The sequence below is a fragment of the Elephantulus edwardii genome, unplaced genomic scaffold (genome assembly GCF_000299155.1).
Source record: "Elephantulus edwardii isolate Elephantulus edwardi_28Jun2011 unplaced genomic scaffold, EleEdw1.0 scaffold00102, whole genome shotgun sequence".
NCBI lineage: Eukaryota > Metazoa > Chordata > Mammalia > Macroscelidea > Macroscelididae > Elephantulus > Elephantulus edwardii.
Window position 1 is genome coordinate 5,119,550 of NW_006399852.1, and position 17,272 is coordinate 5,136,821.

At 40.0% G+C, this 17,272-nt stretch overlaps 1 protein-coding gene across 1 annotated transcript in view; it reads right to left on the bottom strand.

The window, feature by feature from the left end:
• Positions 1-17,272, bottom strand: part of RAB32 (RAB32, member RAS oncogene family) — a 40,109-nt gene that overhangs the window by 4,026 nt on the left and 18,811 nt on the right. The window contains exon 4 of the mRNA XM_006891677.1: positions 1,041-1,318. Coding sequence (XP_006891739.1) covers positions 1,041-1,318 — 278 coding nt within the window. The remainder of the gene's footprint in view (positions 1-1,040; positions 1,319-17,272) is intronic.

The following is a 17,272-nucleotide window of genomic DNA, read 5'->3' on the forward strand; positions in this document are numbered from 1 at the left end:
GAATGGGCAATCTCTCCCCGTGTGATTAACTGGCTCTGAAAACTCTCTGGAGGGCCATCTGTGGGTCGGTTCCGACTCCATGGTTCACCACCACTACCACCACCACAACAAATACAACAGTCATGCTTTTACAAGTCAAAATGTTATTTGACCTGTGTGTTGTTGCTGATTATCTTCCAGTTGAGCATGACTCATAGCGACCCTATGAGCAAAAGGCTTAAAGCCCCTGTACAACTATCGACATTTATCAAAGTTCATAGGGTTTCTGGAGGCATGTTATTTAGGAAGTGGATGCCACTCCTGCTTCCTAAAAAGGTAAAAATTTTTAAACACAATTATTTTTGAAACAAACATCTTCCTCTATTATTTATATCTGTCCTCCATTATTTATATTTGTGACTGTCACCACTGTTCTGTTTTTTTCCAAAAATATACCTTAGGGGGGGAAAATATACCTTAGACCATTAAGATTTTTCATAGTCAAGATTAAGTACTGTTTTCAGGTAATCCTGGAATAAAAAAGGTTTTCCCCCTTTCAAAGGCATTTTATCCAGTGTCCATAAAAGGTAAAAAGAAAATTTTTGCTCTATGTGTTCTTCACAAAGAAGCATGTCATAAATGTCACTGCTTTTTCCTCGTTAAAACTCTTTCCTATTCCGTTAATCTAAAACTCTTCAAATATTATTTAAATAAAATCTCTCCTTGATCTTTTCATTGCCTTCATTCATTCTGCAGGAGACCTCCAGTGTGTGCTTCACAATACACTTCATTCACCCTTGTCAACTTCAACAGCAAAAGGGCCTCATGTAAAGATTCAAATTCATAGAAAATGCCACCTTTCCCCTCTTCTCTAAATTAGTAACTTATTCTTACTTTAATATAAAATTCACCTCCCTTTATACTGACCTTCCCACTGGCCAATTTTGAAAGCACTAGGCTTCCAAAAACCACTGGAATAAATCCATCAAAACACTTTCTAATCAGAGCTCAAACTGACAATGCAAACAGCAGAGTGGATTTATAACTTGTTCACTGCTCACCTTTGCTGAGGTTTCAAACCACCCACTGAAGCCATGTTCCTTGCAGAACTGGTCCATCTGGGACGGGCTATGACCATCATCGTTCTTCTGGTCACACTTGTTGGCTAGCAGGACAGCAGGGATGGGGCTACCATTTGGAAGATGCACTTTACTGTCCAGATCACTTTTCCATTTTAAGACTGCTTCAAATGTAGACCCTCTTGATATGTCAAAGACTACAAAAGCACCAACAGCTTCTTTATAATATACTCGAGTCATGTTGCCAAACCGTTCCTGTCCTAGAAAGAAATGAGAAATTAAAAGAGTCATAATTCAGAGAGTTTCTATCTACACATAACTTCTTTGATTTTTAAGAATAAAACCATAGATCTACAGCAATATAAATGGGTGGGGAACATCCAAACTTATCTATGACCCAAAAGCAGAAGTGGCTACTCATACACTTTGAGTACACACAATTAACTGTTTTATTTTCTGCACACAAACAATGCATTTTTCATAAATAGTTAAGAGTCAGTCATTTTGTCCTCCTCTCCCCTTATAAGAAAGCTAGGAGTAGGGAGAAAAAAAAACAAAAAACCAACCAAAACACAACCAAAACAAGAATGGAAGAAAATGAAGCATGCAGGAAGGAGATAAGTGCAGAGTGCAGTGGGTGAAATGCCACGCAAAAGATTAGAACTGGCCAGGAGATAAGGGAGCTCATGCTCTCAATTCATCTTTCTTTCATATCTCTATCTTTTACCCATTTTTTTAAACCCATAGGGTACAGAGTTATAAATTTTAGGCTGACAATAGTCATCATTTTTCCTTTGTATGCCAGTCAGCAATTTGGCAACCTGAAGGTTTAGAAGTCAAGGCCTCTGTCAAAGAGAACAGCATGCATGGCACTAGACTTTCACCGGCCTAGTGAGAGTCAACAGGCCTGGATTCTATCTCCGTTAGGACTCAACATGGAGGATTAGTCTCCTTTCAGAAGGTAAACGCACAGAAACCTGAACAAAAATCAGGACATTCAATTATATTATTAAACGAGTCAATTGTTCAAATAGCAGCATACTTTAAAAAAAACTTACATTGAATGTTTTCAATTTTTTTTTCATCTACTGCTTAGTAGATCACACCAGACTTTGAAAGGAATTATTTTATTGGGTGGTTCATATTAATCTCATGTATAAAGGACCCTTATCTTCATCTGACAGATAAAGAGCCCAAGATGTTTGGCCAGGATTACAGCTGCACTGACTAATGGAGACAAGATTAGAATCCAGGCCTGTTGACTCTCATAAAGTTATGAAATCATGTCTAGTGCCAGGGGCTCTGTTCTCTCTTGCAGAGTGGCCTTGACTTCTAAACCTTCAGGTTGACAAACTGCTGACTAGAATTTTAAGGAAGGATGGTGATTAATGTAAGCCTAAAATGTATAACTATTTGTCCTATGATAAAGATGCAAAGATGGAACACTTTCCTACTAAAATACATGATGGAAAAACAAGTTTTATCTGTATTTTGCGGCCAAATGCAAAGCTGCCAAAAATATACTTTGTTTAAAATTCCACTATAATTTTAGAAAATGTTAAATATTGCTTGCTGGAAAGAGGGGAGTAGACAGTAACAGCTAAAGCTGAATGGATGGCTAACAGTTGAATTGTTTTGTGACACCTTCTCACATGGGCTTATCTGAAGCTCAACCGTGTTAGTCCAAATGTCTGAATTTTATTCTAATATATGATAATTTATGACACTAAAAAGGATTAAAAACTCCATCATCATGCTATGTTTTGTAGTATAAATCTGTTCAGTCAACTGTCAGCTCCAGTCAGAATGGTGATATTCATAAAATACTAGCATTATACCATTTTTCATAAATAGGTATTTAATAATCATACAAGACATGCTCACAGAAAATCAAAACTCAAAGTCACAGCTGTTTACTTGGAACAGACTCACAAACTGACTGCGCAGTAGGCCAGAGACTAAACATGGCATGGGAGGTAACTGCGTAGTTTTCTCCTGCAGAGAGACTGGTAGATTTGAACCATAAGAGAGGCATGGCCTTCTGGCTAGCAGCACAGCTCTGTATACACTATGCCACCAGAGCCCAGAGGAGACACTAACTGACATGACTATCTTACAATAAAGGCCACACAGACACAATGAACTGGTTTGCTGCCAACCCCAAAGGCTCACAGTTCAAACCCAGGAGCTGCTCCTTGGGAGAGAGATGGGCAATCATCCCCTGTGCGATTTACTGCTTCTGGAAACCCACCAGAGGGTCAGCTCTGAGTTGGTTCCACCATGATGGTATCAAACAGCATTCCAGTATCAAGTAGAGCGCAGACACGTATGACTCAGGAGAGGAAGGGCAATGGGTTACAAAGGGCAAGAGGAAACATTTTTGGGAGTGACAGAATGTTTACAATCTTGATTATAGCATGTTTTACAAATATCAAAACTCAAATGACATAGTTTATGGTATGCCAATTATACCACAATAAAGTCACTGGGTGGGGGGATTGGGGGTTGAAATAAAATGGCTGTGCAGGAACTTTGAGGGGCAGTTTAGCAAACTGTGGTCCATGACCAAATCCTGCTAAAAAAGCGTAGGTGGGATAGAGGCACCCTCATTCATTTACTTCTTGTCCATTTGTGTTGGGTTTTTTTTTCTCATAAAGGCAGATTTGAGTAGTTGAGGCATAGACTATAAAGCCTGAAGAACCTAAAGTATTTGCTTTCAAGTATTTTACAGGGGAAAAAAATAGTAGTTTTCTATTCTAGGGGCCTAGAAATATTGCACATTTTAAACTGGAGGGAGAATATAAAAATTCATGGACGAACACTTAATATCTGTGCATGTAAATTACATTTTACTTTCAAAAAAGTACAAAATTCTAGGGCAGCGGGAACACTGTATTAATGTGAGGAGCTCTGATAAGTAAGACCTTTCACGTTAGGGGCTCACAGGAAATTGCTCTGTTAACCCAAAGGTCTTGATTTGGGGCAAAGTGGGAAATCTCCCATGTGATTTTCAGTCCAGGAAACCCACCAGGAGTCAGCTGAGTCCACTTCAACTTAACAGCAATCAATAGTTTAATTGCTGCTGTTAGTTGCATTGCAGAAACTGTAACTCATGACCTCCTCATGTGTGCAGGCTAGAACCGTGTTAAGGATGTTCTGCCTATGACCTTTAGGAATGTGATCACCAGGTCTGTCTTTTGCAATAAAATGGGGTTGAACTGCCAGCCTTTCTACTTGCTATCAGTTGAGCAATGATAGTCTACGCTCCCAGAGACTCTTAACCACTCATAGCAACTCTCCAGCAGGCTTCAATATCGTACATCTTACTGGAGGAGACTATTCCCCATCGTCCTCTGGCCAAGTGGGTGGTGGATTCAGTTAATCTTTCAGTTAGCTGACCAACATAGAGAAAACAGTAGGCCTCCAGGGTTACTATTAGTAAGTAATAATCACATTATTATTAGGTACTTGATAAATTTATTATATGAAAAATAAGGAGTCTAAGGATCATTTTTAAAACAACTTTCCTCCCTCTCCCATTTTTTTAAAGTTAGAAGATTTCTAAGACACTATATGTTGTTGTTGTTGTTGTTGCAGTATACAGATGAGTTGAAACGAACTCATAGCTGACCCTCCAGCAAGTTTTCAGAGGCAATAAATAAGACTGGAGAAGACTGCCGATCTTTCTCCCACAGAGCAGCTGGTGGATTCCAATTAGGGAATGGGAAAAGATAAGAGGAATCATTCATTCATTCATTCATTCACTTCTAGGAGTTGCTCTACAAAAGCCCAACAAATTTAACCAATATACAAAGTTAACTTGAAGATCCTTTCTTCACATTGATAGATATGCTAAACTCTTCGAGCTGTTAAATTTAACTTAGTATTCCTGCTAGATTAAGAGTTCAGTCCCATATCTGGGTTATGACTGTTTTTTAGGTTAACTTAAGCCTTCTCTTATCACTACCTAAAGTAAGGACTAATTTCCATTGGGAATGGAAAGTACGAATGTCTGCCTTTGAGTTGTGGTACTGGAACACAACACACTGCCAAAAGAACAGATATGTCAAAGAAAAAGTGCAGTCAGAGTGCTTCTAGGAGGCAGGGATGGTGAAGCTTTGTCTCTCATACTTTGGACACATTGTTAGGAGTGGCTACTCCTTGGAAAGGGATATAATGCTTGGAAAGGTAGAGGGCCAGTAGAAGAGAGGAAGACCTCCAATAAGAAGGTTTGACACAGTGACTACAGCAATGAGCTCCAGTATCTCAGAGGTGGTAAGGATGGCACAGGATAGGACAGGATTCCTACTGTCTTATTCCTGTTGATCATGGGGTCGCTAGGAGTTGTACTCAACTCGATAACATCCAGCAGCAGCAACAAGTTTTGTTCTTTCCTTCTCAATGCATGGAGGAATTGGTCCCTGAAAGCCAGGAGTAGCCATGAGATGAATCCTCGCCAATGAAATGTGTCCTTCCAAGCTGACACACTTAGCTGCCCATATTCTTGCCATGAGGCAACAAAGCTTTGAACTTTAATTCTGAGACATCATTATGAGATGATGAAGACTGTTGGCCCGGGTCTTCAGGCCCTACCACTGAGAATACACACACACACACACACACACACACACACACACACACACACGCATGCGCACCACAACACACACGGCCAGTGGTTCAAGGTAGAAAATTACTTAATTATTAAACACTTTTAATTTACTGAAGATAATAATGTGATATCCAAATAAATCCCATGTTTCATAATTAAAAGGTTACAATAAGAGGGTAGAGAAAATGGTGCAGTAATGAAGGAATGAAAACCCAAAATCCCTGTAAATGTTCATTAAAACCAATAAAATTTAAAAAAAGGTTACAATAAAAATCTACATAGGTTCATTACTTTTTAAGATACCAAGTTGGTGAATCATTATACCACTACTGTATCAGGCCACTGCAAACTGTCATAGAATTAAACTTCAATATTTAACATGCAAAAATTATAGGCATTGTTCGAAATAAAACAGTCATGGTCACGCTGACCAGGAAAATTATGTGATTAACAACAATAAGCAATACCATACTAATATGCTAAGTGATCATTTTAATGCATTTTCTTGCACGATTTTCCAGGAGAAAAATATCCCCATATAAACAGATTTAAAAGATAGAGCATCAAAATGACACCTTGTGAGTTTTTATTTCATAGCCCTGGATTTCACTGGCAAACACTACACTCCTAGTAAAAGGAGTCATATGACTTTGTTACTTCATTCATTTGCCTGGTCCTCTATTTAACAAAACTGAGAAGGGAACAGTTTACTATAACAGGTATATCTTTGGAGTCAGAACAATTCATGTATTTTGAGTTGCATATTGAGTGTGAATCTACTTTGAGGATTTTGAATTTCAGATCACTTTTCTACAAAATAAAAGGTATTCGTTTCTCCATGTTAAGTAAATATGAATGAAATGAAAGTTAAATGACTGTCTCAGCTAGTTCTGCTTTAAGTAAGGTACCACAAACGGATGGCTTTAACTAATAAATTTATTGTTCTAGTTTAGGAGGCTAGAAGACCAATCAGCATGCCAGCTTTAAGGAAAGTCCTGCTCTTTCTTGCTCTATCACTGTACAAGAAAGTCCTTGTATTCTACAGCATCTACAGGCCTGGTGTGCCAAGACCTCCACATGTTTTGGTCTTCCCTAGTGTAAGAGATTATTTCTGCTGGGACTGGGCTTCAAAAACCCACAGTCTACTCATGGAGATTACCTCTCGGTAGTATTAAGATCCCCCTTTCTCAACTCATGTTCTTCTCCTTTTACAGGCCATACTAGGGAAACTCTTCTAACATTGAATTAGGGCTGGGATAGGAATAAGGGAGGTTGTGTCCAACTCTTAATTCTTTTATGACTAATAGTTTAGCAGACCACAGGGAATCAATACACAATTTCCAAATATATCACTGCATGCATGTATATGGGAGGACCCAATCCAATCCATGATAGTGAATTATATTGCCTAGAAGACAGTTTTTAAGAAAGGTTTGACTATTAGTAAGAGAAGGTTATTAGTAACCAAAAGTTCTCAAATGACTGTGGATAACATTAAAAATGGGAATCCAAGAACACTTAATAGGGTACATTATGAAACCTATATAAAAAACAAAAAGCTACAGAACAAGGGAACACTGTATGATCTAAAAATCAGAAAAATTGTGAATCAGGGTTGTATCGTTCCTCCACATCTACTCAATCTGTATGCTCAGCATATCATTAAAGAAGCTGGACTATATGAAGACTATATCATCAGTATTGAAGGAAGACTCATAAACAACCTGAATTATGTATACAACCTTGCTTACGGAAAGTGAAGATGACTTGAAGTACTTAGTGCAAAAGTTCAAAGAATGCAGCCTTCAACATAGATTATATCTCAATATTAAGAAAACAAAAATCCTCAACTGGACCAATAGGAAACATCACAAGAGATGGAGAAAAGCCTGAAGCTGTCAATGAATTCATTTTTATTTGGATCCAAAATTAAAACCTATGGGGCAGTCATTGGACATGTTGCACTGGGAAAATCTGATGACAAGGATTTCTCCAAAGTGCTAAAGAGCAACAATGTCAGTTTAAGACTAAGTAAGAAACACCTGGCCCAAGCAATGCTATTTCCAATTGTTTCCTATGCCTAAGAACATTGGACAATGAATAAGGATGACAGAAGAAGAAATAATGCTTTTGAACTGTGGTACTGGTGAAGAGTACGGGATAGCCCATAGACTTCAAAAAGAATGAACAAATATGTCTTGGACAGAGTGCAACTAGGATGTTCCTTAGAGGCAAACAGAGTGAAACTGTGCCATATACCCTGGGTTCTTAGAAAAGGACACTATACTGGGAAAGGTGTAAGTTATTGAGAGGAAGACTCCCAATAAGGATGGAATGACCATAACAAGTGATCCAAGAATGTTACAGAACATAAGAATGTTGCAGGATAGGGCAAGGTTCCATCCACTGTTCGCAGAGCACTGAGCTGTAGTTGACTTGATGGCACAAAACAACAACATGCATATATTTACAATTCAGAAGCACTGACAACTAGTGGTGATTAAAGGGAGCATATGCTCGAGAACCAATCGTACTACAGGAAGAAGTTCAAGCTTCCCTGAAGACATCAGTGAAAAACAAAGCTTTAGGAGCTTAAGGGATACCAAGTGAGACGTTTCAATAAGCAGATGAAACACAAGAAGTCATTATAAATCAACAAGAAGGTGAAAGAGAGCGAACGTCAATCAATTGGATGAGCACCGTATACTCAACCAAAGAAAAAGGATTCTAGTCAAAGTCAAATCTGTTGAATATTAGTATCACATATAGGAGAATTTTGAAGATTATGAAAAAATAGTTACAACAGTATACTGATGGAACTTTCAGAAATTCAAGTCAAATTCACAAAGGGAATAAAAGAGATGGACTTTTGCTAAAAGTATAAGAAGATTTTCACCTTTATTTCAGTGGCTATGTAAAGGCATTCAACTGTGCACACTGTTGCTGTTAGGTGTCATAGAGTCGAGTACGCTCATAGTGACCCTATAAACAAAAGATATGAACCCTGTTCTATCCTGAACCATCCGGACACTTCCAGACACAGAAGAGCCCATTGCAGCAGTCACCATGTCAATCCACCTGGTTGAGGGTCTTCCTCTCCCTCGCTGACCCTCCACCCTTTCCAGCATCATGTCCTTCTCCAAGGAATAGCCCTTCCTAGCAACAAAAAGTATGTCAGGTGAAGTCTCATCATTTTTGCCTCCAAAGAGCACTCCAGCTGCACCCTTTCCAAGTCATATCTGTTCATTCTCTTGGCCGCCCATGGGATGTTCAGTGCTCTTCTCTAACACCACAGCTCAAAGGCACCAATTCTTCTTCTGTCATCTTTATTCACTGTCCAGCTTTAAGAGGTATAGCTAGTAATCGGCAAGACTATGGCCTGAGTCAGACACACCTTAGTCCTCAAACTGACATCATTACTCCTCAATAATTTGGAGAGGTCACTAATTGTCATTTTTCCCAGTGCAACCTGTCTAATTATTTCCTGACTGCTGGTACCAAAGGTGTTAACTGTGGATCCAAGCAAGAGGAAGCTGTTTACAATTTCACTTTCCTCTCCATCCATTATGATACGGCCTATGAATCCAGTGGTAAGAATTTTTTGTTTTCTTAACATTGAGATTCAATGCATACTAAAGACTGCATTCCTTGATCTTCTGCAACAAGTGCTTCAAGTCGTCCTCACTTTCAGCCAGCAAGGTTGTGTCATCTGCATAAAGCAGGTTATTGATGATGGCATGTCAAATGCCATACAGGTTACTCATGGTAGACAGGCTGTGGTGGATTTCCCTGATTAAGACAGACTAGAAAGCAGGGTGGGCTATCTATTTCCTAAATAACAGGCCTCTGAAAACCCTATGAACACTGTGCACATTATGTTTTAAAATTATGAACACTGTAAAGAAGTAAAAAAAAAAAATTATGAACACTGTAAAGAAGAAAAATCCACAAACACTACATTTGCTTATGTGTAACCTGTACATGAATAAGCTGTCTGAACAGACAATTGTTTGAAAAGAACAAAGGGTGATGTATGGTATAATATCAGGGAAGGTACACATGAGAGTTCTATGTTTTCAACACATTTACTATATATCCGTGTTGTGCATTTAATCTAAGAAAACAAACTGTAAGAAGGAGAAAGGATTTTAAGGATGACTAATGAATTAGTCCCCTTTGATATGCAGATGATATAACCTCGCTTGCTGAAAGTGAAGATGACTTGAAGCACTTACTGACAAAAATAAAAGACTGAAGCCTTCCATATGGATTACAGGCCAATATAAACAAAAAAAAGAATCATCCGAATGAGGCCAGTAAGAACATCATGATACATAGAGACAAATAAGGATTAATTAGACTTTGATCCATGAGCAAAACCAACATGCTAAGTAATCAAACGTACTGCATTGGGCAAATATGCTGTGAAAAGATCTCTTTAAAATGTTCAAAAAGCAAGGATGTCACTTTGAGGATTTAAAAGTGATCTTGCTCCAAAATATGGTATTTTTCAATCCCCTCATATGAATGTACAAAGCTAGAGATTTTGAGATGAAAACAGAAGCTTCACTAAGTAGTTCTCAAAATTAAACATTTCTACCTAATAAAAAAGAATAAAAGAGCGAAGCACAACCAAAGCCACTGAATTATGGTGTGAGGGAAAAACACTGAATACACCATGGACTGCCAAAAAATGAAGAAATTCGTCTTAAGAAAAGTTCAATTAGAATTCTCCATAAAAGCAAGGAATACTTGGCCTAATTTAGGTTGGATACCTTTTTTTGAAGGGACCAGGCTCTCCTCAGAACATCAAGTTCAAACAGTAGTAGATTATTACTGAAAAAATGAAACACTCTTGAAAATAATTGATACAATGTCTGAAACAATGGGCCCAAACAAAGCAATGATTGTGACAACGGCACAGGACCAGGGAACATTTCATTCTGTCTCTGTGGATCAGAATCTATGGTACTTGTGTCCAGGGTGCAGTGACTTTAATTTTACCACATGGTTAAGCAGAAACTTGCAAATAGTGTGTGTGAGTTTTTCCACAAGGGTCCTGGCAAGTCTCACCATTAAATTGAGCAGATTCAGCAGCAAAATAGGGAATGTCAATGTCAACAAGGAAGAGGAAGCAGTGCATATCCTTGGCCCTGAGTCATTCCTGTGGCAGCAGAACAGTATCTACACAAGAGCAGTAGCAGCCTCAGCAGAGAAGCAGAGAGCAACAGGAGACAGAGCTGACTCAGGACTGCTGCTCAAGGGAACCAGAGCCAGGGCTTCACCCAGGCTCGCTGGAGGACTGAGGCATGATGTTACAGATGGCAGGACCCAGGGGATTCTGTAATACGGACTTATGCCATGAGGCTGAAAAAGAGCCTTCGACCACACCTGAGAAGCTGTTGGACTGAAGGACTGTATCCTGCAGCCAACCTGAATTATAGCCTGTTAACTTTCCTAAAAATCCTTCTTATTTGTAAGTATGCTTCTATAAAATCTGTATAGTCACTGCAATGCATTTCAGACCCAACAGGGCAGTAAGATTGGGGCTGGAATTAGTAAAAGCAGGTGTGGAAGCAAAGGCAACTCTGTCTGGCTTTATATGAGTTAGTTTTGTACTGTGGGTGTTGCTGATGCTGACAGCTGATTTTTGTGGAGTTAGTAGCAGTCAGACTCAGCCATCCTCATGCTTCCTATACTCACTTTACAGTATCTACAAACAACACTATCTGTAAATGAGCCTCAATCTGGAAAGGTAAATATTACAAGAAGATATCTGAATAGTTTCTGTTTAAGTAGTGTACAATGAGTCCTTTTATTTTGCTCATCCCACAGTCTTTCGACATTGTTATGTGCCGTCTAGTCAACTGTGACTCATAGCAACCCTATGGACAACAGCCCTAAACTCTGCTCTATCCCTTGTCAAATCCTAGTGTCTCCGACATGCCTATCCCCATTACCCCAGTGACTGAATCAATCTGTATCATTGAGGTTTTTCCTCTCCTACGCTGTCCTTTCACCCTCCCAAGCATCATGTCCCTCTCCAAGGACTGGTCCCTCCTTGCAACATGTCCAAAGTATGTCAGACAGAGCTTCAGAATCCTTGCCTCCAAGGAGCAACATGGTTTCACCCTCTCTTGGATGAATTTATTTGTTCTCCTAGCAGTCCATGCTATATTCAATATTCTTCTCCAGCACCATAGCTCAAAGGCATCAATTCTCCTTCTATCATCCCTAGTCATTGTCCAGCTCTCTGATGCATAACAAATAATTGCAAAGACCACAGCCTGTATCAGGGACACCTTAGTCTCCAGACTGACACTGTTGCTCTTCAGTACTTTGGAGAGATCTCTGACAGCAGAGTTTCCCAATGCAATTCATCTTTTAATTTCCTGGCTGCTGGTACTAAGAGTACAGATTGTAAAGACAAGCAAACTGAAGCTGAAAACAATCTCAATCTCTTCACCATCTATCATGATACTGCCGATCAGCCCAGTGGTGAGAATCTTTGTTTTCTTGTTGAGCTTCAATCCATGTTGAAGGCTGCAGTCCTTTACCTTCAGCAGCAAGCGCTTCAGGTTCTCCCCAGTTTTGGCAAGCAGGGTCGTGTCATCTGCATAACTCAGACTGTTGATGAGTCTACCTCCAATCCTGATGCCACATTTCTCCTCATAGAGCCCAGCCTCCTGAATAATCCGTTCTGCATATAGACTGAAAAGATATGGAGATAGGATGAATCCTTGACACACACTCTTCCCAATTTTGAATCATGCAGTGGTGTTTCCTTGCTCTGTTCTGATGACTGCCTCCTGGTCCAAGTATATTAAGATTAAATAAACCTACTTCTCAAGCAAAAGAACAATCAATGCCTTGAACTGTGGTGTTGGAGAAGAGTACTGAAAAGTCTATGAAGTTCAAAAAGAATCAAGTATGGTCTTAGAGGAACTGCAACCACGAAGCATTTAAGAGGCAAGGATGGTGAAACTTTACCTCACATATTCTGGGCACGAGGCTCCAGTCCTTGGAAAAAAGACTTCACTCTGGGAAAGGTGAAGAGTCAGAGAGAGGAAGACCCTCAACCAGATGGACTGCTACAGTGACTGTAACAATGGCCTTGAGCGTGACAGAGATTGTGAGGCGGAACAGGATAGGTCAAGGTTCAGATCTGCTGTTCAAGGGGTCACTAAGAGTCTTAGCTGACTTGCTGGCACCTAACAACACTGAGGCGGGGGCAGGGCAAGGGAGGAAAGCACCTGAACCAAATGGAAAAGAAACTGCTTTAAAATCACAGTGGTACATATCTCCCCTCCCTCTACACAAATTGATTGGGGGGGGGGGTGAGTGAGGGAAATGGAAAGAATTTGTTCAAATTTGTATTCGAGTTTTAGAAATAAACTGTTGTTGTTCAGTGCCATTGAGTCGCAGGCGACTCGTAGCGACCCTATGAAGGAGAGTGCTCGACGCTTGGGTGTCTCTCATCCTCTCTCCAGGTTCATAGGGTTTCCGGAGGCAAGCTATTATGGAAGTGGATGCCGCTCCTGTTTCCAAGATAACTAAGATTAAATGATGTTGAGGGCCATCGAGTCACAGACAACTCATAGTGACCCTATGAACGAAAGACCTGAACACTTGTATAACTTTCGTCCTCTCTCCAGGTTCATAGGGTTTCCAGAGGCAAGCTATTTTGGAGGTGGCTGCCACTCCTGCTTCCAAGCTTGTCTTAATCAGGGAGCTCCACCAAACACTGTCCACCATGGGTAACCATTATCACATTTGACACAACAGTGTCACAGTGTTTAGCATCAAAGCAACCATGAGTTACGTCTGTATAGTGAATGGACAGATCAGGGCTATACGACCTAGATTAAAGTTTGACCAAACAAACCTCACAGAATCTGGCTGCTGCAGATGACTTCCAAACTGGATTAGGGGAAAAAAAGATAACAGTGGTATCACTTAGTAGTTCTCAAATTCTCAGACTTCCCCCCTGTCCCCCACCCCCCGATTTAGAGACTGTAGGCTCTTGCAGCTTGTGGTCATTGTGAAAATCTGCTTTTAAAACTACATCTTCTGTGGTGACAGTAAAAAGCACAGGAAGTTCTAATTCATTTAAAATGAGAAGTTAAGCTATTAGATTGATTTGTATCCAATGTCACAATACTTAAGTATTTGTACAATACTTAAGTTTAAGATACTGAGTTATTATCGTTTTTAAACAGGTCATTTAATAGGAATAAGACATTTTCTGTTTTTTTCTTGTTTCTATCCTCAAAAGAAAGGTCTTGAGATCTTCACACAGGTTCAAGGAAGTGATGCCACTTCTGGAGGTGGTATGACACTGGGATAGAGGAATTTAAAGGTCAAAAAGGTGGGGAATAGGGGAAAGCAAAGGTCTGTCTGAAGCCCTGGAGTGCACTGACAGGGTGGCTATGTTTGTTGGTAGGATGCAGCTAGACCAATAGCTAGAACAATAGTTCTCCACATTAATATGAATCATACTCACCACAGTGCTCTAGTTACACTGTCGATGTTGGCCTAGTGGAAAGGAAGCTATGCTACCAAGCCAAAGGTGGGTGATTTTTATCTGCGGCCCTTGGCCAGGTTCAAATTGTTTTCCTGTCAAACATTCTTCTAGGTGGTACAGCACTGGTCTGTGCGTTGTTGTACAGAGGTAACTCTTGTGATGCCGAAGACTGTGACAGTGATGTGCCAATTGTGGTAATGGGCACCCATGGTGGACAATGTTGGCTGGACCTTCCTGACTAAATCAAGCCTGGAAGCAGGAGTGGCATCCACTTCCAAAACGGCTTGCCTCCGGAAACTCTATGTACGAACAGCACTCAGGCTGTTAGTTCATAGGGTCGCTATGAGTTGTCTACCACTCGATGGCACCAAACAACAACAGTTGGAATTCTGACAGGATGAGTATGAAAGATTATTATATGCATAGCCTAAAATCCCCTCACAAGATTTTAATTGGGGAAACAATGCTCTCAAGTGAAAAGCAAAACTAAAAGAGATTTGCTAGCTTCCCTTATTGAAAAGGAAAGTCCATTAGATTGGACAGCAAAGAGAAAAAGTACTTGCTGCTGAGTAAATTCTGACTCAGATACTTTAGGACTGAGTAGAATAGTTTCATGTAACTTTCAAGACTGTAAGTCTTTCTGGAATCACACTGCCACATCTTTCGGAGTGGCTGATGGGTTTAAACCACGGACCTTCAGATCAGCTTATGAGTGTTTTAAACACTATACCACCTGAGCTTTTCTTAAACAAAAAATAAGGACTCTGAATTGCTGGCCAGGAAAATGTCAGCCTTAAATCTTAAAGTTTAAGGACTGGGATACCCATCTACAACACAAATGAGACATAAACTGTTTTACGTGTGACTTACATGTGAAAGAATCAATTTCTTTTTGTGAAAACCCTCATTTCTAGGGTCAGTGCTGTGAAGAGGGTAGTGTTCAAAATGGCTTTCCTGGCCATTGACTTTGCCACCTGGATGGGCATGGAGATGTGAATAGGATGTGTCAGCCCGTCTATAAGGGGACTGGCTAGTCTTGACCTTAAAATACTATGAGGTTCAAGGCTGAGGTACCTGGGAGCTCATTTCAGAAGCTGTTCTGACTTGGCGAGTGTATCCTGCTACTAATGTTGATACTCCTCCAGAATTGTTCTGTGTGGTCTGCATCAGATTTTGACACAGTAAATCTAAAACTGGTGAGGGGATGAGTAAATATAGGTACAGGAACAGGGGAACATGAGTGACTTCAGAATTGGTTTTTGCTGCTGACACTGCTGATGGGGACTCCCCCTTTCTGAAGCTGGTAAAGGTGAGATATGACTGTACCCATGCGGCTCTTGCTCTTTTTACAAGGTCATTTTTCAGACAGAGCCAAATCTATTGCTACAGTTACTGCTAAGAAAGTCACATGCTAAGCACTAAAAGTGATTATTTTAAAATTTTAAGATCTGTATTTTGAGAAGAGCACTCTGGTGTCCCAGGGGTAAGGAACTGCACTGCCAATCTAAAGGCATGAAGTTCAAATCCACTTCCCTGCTTCATGGGAGAAAGACGGGCAGTGTCTCACGCAATTACAATCTCTGAAAACTCACTTGAGGGTCACCTATGAGTCGGTTCTGGCTTGACAACAAATAATATGAACATATTTTCAGAAGCAATAGAAAAATCACTAAAGAGAAGACAAATATCTGGAAAGAAATGAGCAGGAAGGATGGGGAAGGAGAGGTGATCTCTTTCTCTCAAAAGAAAAACCGAAGAAATGGCACATATGAAAAGTGTAAAAAAAAGTCTCTCAAAAAATAATTGAAAAAAATGCTAAAGCCTCTTTTCCTCGGTCTTTTGTCTTACTCTACAGAAGTCTCCTACATTATATTTTTGTGCTATTTTCAGCATTCAAGAGAAGACTGGGACACAGCAGCATTCAATATTACTTAAACGTGTCAACTTACCCTGTTCTCTCTTAAGTGCTGATTAAGTGTGAAATCCTCAGTACCGTTAAGGATAAGCTATTCTGAGCTATAAATCTAAGGCCTTCAATTTTCTTCTTCTTTGGAAAAATAGTGCTTGCCATTACCTCAGGCCACAAATTTCTCTGTCCTCTCAATCTATTTTAGAAAGTGCCTCAGAATAAGAATTGTTGGAAATTCTATATCCTATCCTAATCTAAAGAAAACTGGAAGGTCAGAATAACAATTATGTGATAAATAAGATTTCTCCTAAGTAACTGAAGAAATACTTGACATATGTGAAATAATGAACGGCTTACAGGTTTGATGAGGAAGGGAACATCACATAGACCAGGCAAATGTTTATAGTTAATACTTGAGCTTGGCCAGTGTATGTTCTGCAACACGCGCTAACAAAGTAACATTATCACCAACAGAAAAGTTCATACTCAGGAAAACTACACTGAATGTACGGGCAGTTCCCAAATCACAACGCATACAAGTTACTATAGAGAACACTTAAGTCATCCTATTTTTGTGTGTGTATGTCAACTGCCTAGTGTAAGAAGCTGTGCTGCAATCCCAAAGGCATGCGGTTCGAGGCCATCAGCCACTGCTCTGCAGGAGAAGGATGGGCAGGCAATATCCTCCCGTGCGATTAACTGCCTCTGAAAATGGGCTGGAGGGTCAGCTATGGGTCAGTTCCGACTCGAGGATACACAACAATGTCAATCTTATCATTAGTAAAAGGTACTGCATATGATGTTGCAGCATATAATTTGCTACTGTTATTTTTAGATGTTTACTATAGATGTCATGATTTACTGATCAGAACACTGTCAAAGAGAACACTGGTGGCCTAGCGGTAAGAACATAGGCTGCATCCCTGAAGGCACACAGTTCGAATCCACCAGCTGCTCCACCAGAGGAGGAGGGGCAATCTCCTCCCTTGAGATTAACTGCCTCTGAAAACCTGCTAGAGATTCAGCTACTGGTCAGTTCCAATTCAATGGTATACAACAACTACTCATAGATGTTCAATATCATGATTTACTTATCAAAACACTGTCATCTCAAAGGAGATTAATCAGAACTGACTTTGACAAGCACAACTGTGGCAATTGGACAATTAAAA